The 8,493-nt window shown below is 46.2% G+C and overlaps 1 protein-coding gene across 2 annotated transcripts; it reads right to left on the bottom strand.

The window, feature by feature from the left end:
- Positions 1-832: 832 nt before the first annotated feature.
- On the bottom strand, positions 833-4,997 carry LOC106588940 (chromatin modification-related protein eaf-1-like). 2 transcript variants are annotated; one of them, XM_045707385.1, is made up of 5 exons: positions 4,894-4,997; positions 4,747-4,799; positions 1,068-4,659; positions 956-992; positions 833-871 (listed from the first exon to the last, which is right to left on the bottom strand). In XM_045707385.1, exons 1-4 carry the CDS (start codon positions 4,914-4,916, stop codon positions 983-985), a joined length of 3,678 nt encoding a protein of 1,225 aa, XP_045563341.1. In that variant the 5' UTR covers positions 4,917-4,997; the 3' UTR covers positions 833-871; positions 956-982. The 2 variants fall into 2 exon arrangements, with proteins under 2 accessions (XP_045563341.1, XP_045563344.1); XM_045707388.1 differs by lacking the exon at positions 833-871 and having other exon boundaries at positions 955-992; positions 1,068-1,554; positions 1,654-4,659.
- Between the last annotated feature and the right edge of the window lie 3,496 nt (positions 4,998-8,493).

The raw sequence follows: 8,493 nt of genomic DNA, 5'->3' as shown, positions 1-8,493 counted from the left end.
GTCACAGCCCTTTTTCAAATCCACACCTCAATATGAAAAACTAATGGTAGCCAGAAGCATTAAGGAGATCTTCCTAATTGTAGCTGCTCATCTTTGTTGCTGCACCTTATAAAGGAATCCTAGACCCTGCCAGCCACTGAACTTCACTTCCATTGGCCCAATTGAGATTAGGTGCGCTATACTTCATTCAGCTGGTGTGCTGGAGGGTTTGCACATCATGGACCCATCCGATGGTTTTATAGAGGGAAATCTAACTATCCACTGCACTGGGTGAGCTTAAATCAAGTGCACCTTTTAATGCCAGGGGCTGTTGCAGGTGCAACCTCAGTGGTCCGGTAGAAATGTGTTGTGCATAAAGGCTGCAGACACATTGAGATTGTGTCAAATTAAATGAAGTAGTCTGGGGTTGAAGTGTCCAAAATAACATTTGAGCCATCACCTAGATATGGGACAGACACCTAAACTGATTTGACTTTGCCATATGGGCTATAGTATAAGGCCAAATGCAAGTTTAAAACTAAAAGGTCACTCAATTCTAATGCCAAATGAGCCATCTAAAAACAATTCCCTATACATTAGCTTACTCACCAATGCATGCCTACAGCTGAAGTATGAACATGAGGAATGTCTGACAAGTCACCCCTTGACAGATGTTCTGATGTAGACCCAAGCTATTATATTGAACAACCAGTAGCAAATGTGAAAAGATTAGAAAAGCAAAGAATTAACTTAACAGCAGTCATTTTTACTACAGACCACCTGTTCTCAATTAGCAAGCAATGGACACAAGAATCATTATTTCAAAGAGACAAAACATTTTTGAAAATAAAATTGTTTATTGATTCCATCACGCTTGAGCACCAGCAACTTCCTGGTCGAAACAAAAGCAGAAAGAAATGCAAACAGTGTCAGCAACACAGAATGTTAAGTAACCAATGTCAAAAACAATTCTCACCATTAGAGCTTCTAGAGGATGACTCCGTTACATTTCCCTGTTGATAAACACATGGTTAGTACACAGAACTTCAAAGTCAGAGCAAAGTTAAGAGGTTAAAGTTAACCATTACCTTGCAGAATCCTTCACTAGTGGTGGATGTATGCTTGGTGCACCAATGCCAACATAACTGTCCTTGGGAGCATTTCCACTGTCAACAGGCATAGCCTCCCTAGGAGTGTAGCGGGTTTGGGAGAAGACAGTTCTGCCCTTCTCGTAGTGCGATTTGGAACTGTAGGAATAGATTGGGATGACACCCAACTGTTCAACAATGCTGGCCTGAGAGCTACCAGAGACACCATCTTCAGTGCTTTCGTAGTGCTTCTGCTGAGACATTGGGGCAAGTTGCTTCTGGGGCATTTGAGCTACATGCCATAATTGCTGAGGCACGGGGGTCAGTTGCTTCTGCGGTAGAGGCATGGAGGCCAGTTGCTGCTGGGACATTTGAGCTGGATACCACACTTGCTTGGGTATGGCGGTCGGTTTCTCCTGCGGAAGAGGCATGGAGGCCGGTTGCTTCTGCTGCTGGGGAAATTGAGCTGGATGCCACACTTGCTGATGTGTCTGAAGCATGGCGGTCAGTTCAATTTGCTGCTGAGGTTCAGTAGCTGGTTGCTTCTGCTGCTGAGGCATTTGAACTGGATGCCACACTTTCTGATGTGCCTGCGGCATGGCGGTCAGTGCAGCGACTTGTTGCTTCTGGACCATTTTAGCTGGATACCACACGTCGTGAGGCTGCTGGGGCATAGGGGCCGGTTGCTTCTGCGCCAGATGCCACACTTGCTGAAGCATGGCAGCCGGTTGCTTATGCTGCTGGGGAATTTGAGTTGTTTGCCACAGTTGGGGTATGGCGGTCAGTTCCTTCTGCGGTAGATGCATAGGGGCTGGTTGCTTCTGCTCCGGGGGAAATTGATCTGGATGCCACACTTGCTGAGGTGGCTGGGGCATTGCGGTCAGTTCAATTTGCTGCTGAGGTTCAGCAGCCGATTGCTTCTGCAGCTGGGGCTTTTGAGCTGGATACCATGCTTGCTGGGGCATGGCAGTATGTTGCTTCTGCAGCATTTGAGCTGGATGCAACACTTGCGGCGGCATGGTGGCCGGTTGCTTCTGCGGCAGATGCATTGGGGCTGGTTGATTCTGCAGCATGGTGGCCAGTTGTTTCTGCTGCTGGAGCATTTGAGCTCGATACCACGTTAGCTCGGGCATGGAGGTCAGTTGTGTCTGCAGCATTTGAGCTGGATGCCACCCTTGCTGGGGCACGGCGGTCGGTTGCTTCTGCGGCAGAGGCATGGAGGCCAGATGCTTCTGGGGCATTTGAGCTGGATACCTAACTTGCTGGGGTATAGTGGCCTGTTGCTTCTGCTGCTGAGGCTCAGCAGTCGGTTGCTGCTGAGGCTCAGCAGTCGGTTGCTGCTGAGGCATTTGAGCTGAATACCACACTTGCTGAGGTTGCTGGGGTATGGCGGTCAGTTCCTTCTGCGGTAAAGGCATTGGGGCTGGTTGCTTCTGGGGAAATTTAGCTGGAGTCCACACTTCCTGGGCCAAGGTGGTCGATTGCTTCTGCTGCCGAGGTTCAGTGGGTGATTGCTTCTGGGGCATTTGAGCTGGATGCCACTCTTGCTGAGGCATGGCGGTCATTTCCTTCTGCCGCCGAGTTGCAGAGGCTTGTTGCTTCTGGACCATTTTAGCTGGATACCACACATCATGAGGCTGCTGGGGCATGGGGGCCGCTTGCCACACTTGCTGAAGCGTGGCAGCCGGTTGCTTATGCTGCTGGGGCATTTGAGCCGATTGCCACAGTTGTGGTGGAATGGCGGTCAGTTCCTTCTGCGGTTGACGCATAGGGACTGGTTGATTCTGGGGCTTTTGAGCTGGATACCACACTTGCTGGGGCATGGCAGTCAGTTGCTTCAGCAGCATTTGAGCTGGATGCAACACTTGCTGAGTTACGGCGGCCGGTTCCTTCTGCTGCTGAGGTTCAGTAGCTGGTTGCTTTTGCTGCTGGGGAAATTGATCTGGATGCCACACTTGCTGAGGTGGCTGGGGCATTGCGGTCAGTTCAATTTGCTGCTGAGGTTCAGCGGCTAATTGCTTCTGCAGCTGGGGCTTTTGAGCTGGATACCATGCTTGCAGGGGCATGGCGGTCAGTTGTGTCTGCAGCATTTGAGCTGGATGCCACCCTTGCTGGGGCACGGCGGTCGGTTGCTTCTGCGGCAGAGGCATGGAGGCCAGATGCTTCTGGGGCATTTGAGCTGGATACCTAACTTGCTGGGGTATAGTGGCCTGTTGCTTCTGCTGCTGAGGCTCAGCCGTCGGTTGCTGCTGAGGCTCAGCCGTCGGTTGCTGCTGAGGCTCAGCCGTCGGTTGCTGCTGAGGCTCAGCCGTCGGTTGCTGCTGAGGCTCAGCCGTCGGTTGCTGCTGAGGCTCAGCCGTCGGTTGCTGCTGAGGCTCAGCCGTCGGTTGCTGCTGAGGCTCAGCCGTCGGTTGCTGCTGAGGCTCAGCCGTCGGTTGCTGCTGAGGCTCAGCCGTCGGTTGCTGCTGAGGCATTTGAGCTGAATACCACACTTGCTGAGGTTGCTGGGGTATGGCGGTCAGTTCCTTCTGCGGTAAAGGCATTGGGGCTGGTTGCTTCTGGGGAAATTTAGCTGGAGTCCACACTTCCTGGGCCAAGGTGGTCGATTGCTTCTGCTGCCGAGGTTCAGTGGGTGATTGCTTCTGGGGCATTTGAGCTGGATGCCACTCTTGCTGAGGCATGGCGGTCATTTCCTTCTGCCGCCGAGTTGCAGAGGCTTGTTGCTTCTGGACCATTTTAGCTGGATACCACACGTCGTGAGGCTGCTGGGGCATAGGGGCCGGTTGCTTCTGCGCCAGATGCCACACTTGCTGAGGTTGCTGGGGTATGGCGGTCAGTTCCTTCTGCGGTAAAGGCATTGGGGCTGGTTGCTTCTGCTCCTGGGGAAATTTAGCTGGATGCATCACTTGCTGAGGTGGCTGGGGCATGGCAGTCGGTTCAATTTTCTGCCGAGTTTCAGCAGCCGGTTGCTTCTGCTGCTGGGTACATTGAGCTGGAGTCCACACTTCCTGGGCCAAGGCGGTCGATTGCTTCTGGGGCATTTGAGCTGGATACCACACTTGCTGGGGCATGGCAGTCAGTTGCTTCAGCAGCATTTGAGCTGGATGCCACACTTGCTGGGGCATGGCGGCCGGTTGCTTCTGCGGCATTGGGGCTGGATACCATGCTTGCTGTGGCATAGCTGTTGGTTGTTTCTGCGGTATAGGCATTGGAGCCAGTTGCTTCTGGGGCATGGTGGTCAGTTCCTTCTGCTGCTGAGGACCAGTAGCTGGTTGCTTTTGCTGCTGGGGAATTTGAACTGGATACCACACTTGCTGAGGTAGCTGGGGTATGGAGGCCTGTTCCTTCTGATGCTGAAGTTCAGTAGCTGGTTGCTTCTGGGGCATTTGAGCTGGATACCACGTTTTCTGAGGTGCCTGGGGCATGGGGACCAGTTGTTTTTGCAGGATGGCAGCCGGATGTTTCTGTTGCCCTTCGGTCAGCTGCGCTTGCATTTGAGCTGTTGGAGAGCTGTAATTACCATATCCTTTAGACCCAAGTGAGCCTGCATAGAGCCATGCTGCATCAGACCCTAGTGCAGGATACCCATCACCTAGGTTAGAAAAAGTAAAGTATAATGCCAGCCTTTGAAGTTACTGGAACCGCAACTGTTATTTGAAATTAATGTGTAGAAACTCACTTGATGTAGAACAGGTTATCCCTCCAATTAGCAGGCAACAAAGCCAAGAAACTCTTTAAAAAAAAAGAAAGTCTGTTATAAACATAGTTACCTGTAACACCTGAAGGACAAGGGAAACAAACTAGATCAATACTTTTAAAAACCTACCTGAAAGCGATTCCAATCATCATGTCCACTTTTGCACTTCAAAACCTCCCCAGTAATCAGAACTAATGGTCAGTATAAGCCCTAGCATAATAACCCTTTTGCTGTATCTGGCAGGCTTTTGGTTGCTCCTTTTAAACAAATCCCCAGACCCTTCTAATGTCATTGGCTAATTAAGGACAGCTGTAAACCCATGAACTACATTTGATTCCTAATTCCAAATTGACCCCTAAATCCTACACCCTGGCCTAAACACTCCTGTGAATCAGAAATGATTGAATAGGTATAAGCAATATGGCCACAATTGCATCCAGCCTATCAGAAGGCAAAGTGAAGCAATTACCATATTGCTATAACCTATCTGATCGTTTCAAATGCCCATAAGTGACTAAGTGGTAGGTGTAGGGGCTAGGGGTTGATTTGGAATTCAGAAATGTACTCAGGTGTGGTTGATTCTCTAATTGAGTTCCTGACAGGTGTGACAGCCCTTACTCTAAAGCACGCTTCAAACTCATTACACGGAGGGCCGAGTGTCTGTGGGTTTTCGCTCCTTCCTTGTACTTGATTGCTGAATTAGGGCCACTAATTACTCCCCTCACCTACAGTAGTTGTCTAGGTCTTAATTGAAAGGGAAAAAACTAAAACCTACAGACACTAGGCCCTCCATGGAATGAGTTTGACAACCCTGCTCTCAAGTAGGAAACACATTTTGTCTTGGCACTTCATTGATCGGGTTTAAATTATTGCTTGTACAAAATTCACTTGGTTCATTTGAAGTTTAGAGGCTAAATGAGCAGTTAGGCACCATTTATTTTACACATGCCTTCTTTTAAACAGTGTGTTTCATTCAGCATAGGAAGAGTAGATGGTTAACAAGTTTCAGGTGTACATAGCGCATCATCTTGGACAAATTCTGAATTCAGATAGACGCCAATTAAACACTCACATTATGCAAACACACCACACACATATGCTTTTGATGATTTGAGTCTTTAATTTTTCAGACACAAACATATAGTAGGGCTCATTTGAATGGTAATGCTAAAGCAACTGACTGTAGACCAAAGTCAAGAAGTAAAGTCAGGAAAGGTGCATCTGCCACAACCCAAAATTCGGATACTAATGTTATTTTCCAACAGCAAGGCTCAGATCACCATGGCAGTGTTGTCATTGTTTATAAAAGGTTTCCTTTATAATGTCAAAAAAACATGTCTCCAACACCCACTCACAAACTGAAATAATTTGTGTGTACATTATACAATCAATAAATGAGAGAGAGCCTCAATCACGTCATTCATTTATGCACTGTAGGCTACACATTAACTGCAGCAAATTGGTTCCTGTTTCAGTCATGTTTTTGTTTGCATGGGTCAATCAAAAACACTAATGGCGGATGAATCAGAATTAGTTGGGTAACATAGATAATTAAGATGTTTTATTTGCATAATATGCTCATGTGAGATACTTGTCATATGTGAATGCATCTGTTAAACCATGTGGAGGGATGGCGTGATTAATGGGGAACCAATTACTTGTCTCCACAATGTCTGTGCGCAAGTCACTCCCTCCTTTGGCATTGGGGGAAGGTGTATGGCAGTGTCTGGACCATTGTATGTCCTCTCTGATGTTGCACTTATCTTGGGATAGTGTATGACCTAGAGGCTCACTCCCCTCAGTGAGCTTGTCCAGGAGTAGAGTCAAGAGGGGGTTTACTCGAGATGAGAGTATCTAGAGTTGTCAATTGATTTATGCCATTGGATGAGCTAATGGTTCAGTTCTATATCGTACCAGGGAGAGATGGTTCCAGTTTGGGGTAGGAGGACCAGACAATGGTCTATACAATGAACACTGTTGACACAGCAGTTGCTGTCTGCTATGTTTTATAGATATCTTTCACACAAAACTTAACCTTGTGACCCATTCTATGTATCTGTGGTTCGTCATGTACGTTGAGAGGGCTGTATCTTGGCTATGAAAGATCTTTGTACTTCTGTGTAGTCACTTTTCAATGGTTCATTAGAGATAGCGCATCATTGAAAGTCAAGTGCTTTTGCAAAAGCATCTTAATTATTAAAGATGTAGTTTTAAGTATAAGTCTGACTGGTGTGTGAAGTTTGTAACTCTCCTCATTTAGTAATGCAGAAATTAGCCACCACACGACGGAGCCTCCACGTGACAGGTGACGGCTGTAGGATGAAGTTGGTGAAGAGCAGAGATTTTTGTAAAGTTCATGCAGTCCACATATATACTCACGTCAGAAATGTTTTATTCCCAGAACGCAACACACTTTGAAAGGCAGTGACCAACAATTGTCACCGACTTGACAATAGTGATCGGCTCGAAGGTGCCCACTATCTCCATAAAATGTCTCCCTCATGTGGATGAAATAAAACACAAGACAACAACCCATCTCATCATCCTCTGACCGTCTACCCTCCTTTGTGGAAGCATTTTTTTCCAATGTTGTCTCAACTTTGATTGTAGTACACATCCACAAACACATAAACTGGAATGCAACTGTTTAGATAGCTATGCATATATCTCCAGCCCCCTTAAATATGCCAAATTGTGTTTTCCCTATTCCGACTGATGTTTCCACTTTGCACTCCATCCCTGATAATTATACTTGATTCCAAGTCTGTGCCTTGAAAATTCCCATCTCCTTTTCTTCTCCTGTTTGTTTAAGCACAGCAGGCAGACAATCTGTTCTTTTATATTCACCCCAAGTGCTCCAATCCTTCTTTACTTTATTATACAGCCCTTAATGTCTAGAAATCTGCACTCACTCCCCTCTTCCACTGCTATAGGCTGGCCTACTGTTGGAACACAAATGTATGTCACTTAAATCAGACCTGGGTTCAAATACTATTTAAAATATTTCAATTAATTTCACATACATTCAAAGTAAGTATTCTGATCTTTTATTTGAAAAGATAAGTAGTTAAATGCTTTTATGTATTTGGAAATACACTTGGAAAGTGTTTGAAAAACTCAAATTCACACACTCAAATACACTCCACTGCAAAGTATTTGAAAATACTGTCAAATAATACAATTTGTCCGACTATTTGGTTTTTACAAATAAGCATTCAAATACAAAAATACGTTGTTTTTTTTGGGGGGGGGCTGTGTATTACAAGATCCTGAAATACAAATGTTTTTGAACACAGGTCTGCGCTTAAATGTAGCATTTGCATGAAAATACACAAATATGTATTGTATTGTAATATACTGCATCATATTCTATTGTATTTGTTGTTTCTTTGTGATTATATTTGAAATCCTCAACTGTTATTTTTTTCTGAAGACAGATTCCAATTCTTCTTTCTGTTAGACCCTCCAGGCCCTATTAGTCTACTGAGGTCAGTCAGTTGTGATTGTAACCATCAGATCCAAAATTTCAGTGGTGAGTAGCCACTGAGCTGTTGTCAACTCGCGATGGCAGACTTGACCTCACATATAGACACACCATGCCCACCAGAGCACACACATAGCCTACATACGATTCAGGTAGAAATCAATACTGACTCCAAAACAGACACAATTATTATTTACATTCATTTATTTGTTTGTTTTACAACTCAGTTTTAGGATCAGGTACTA

Source organism: Salmo salar, chromosome ssa02 (assembly GCF_905237065.1).
Source record: "Salmo salar chromosome ssa02, Ssal_v3.1, whole genome shotgun sequence".
Taxonomy (NCBI): domain Eukaryota; kingdom Metazoa; phylum Chordata; class Actinopteri; order Salmoniformes; family Salmonidae; genus Salmo; species Salmo salar.
This window is presented reverse-complemented; position numbering and strand designations above follow the sequence as displayed.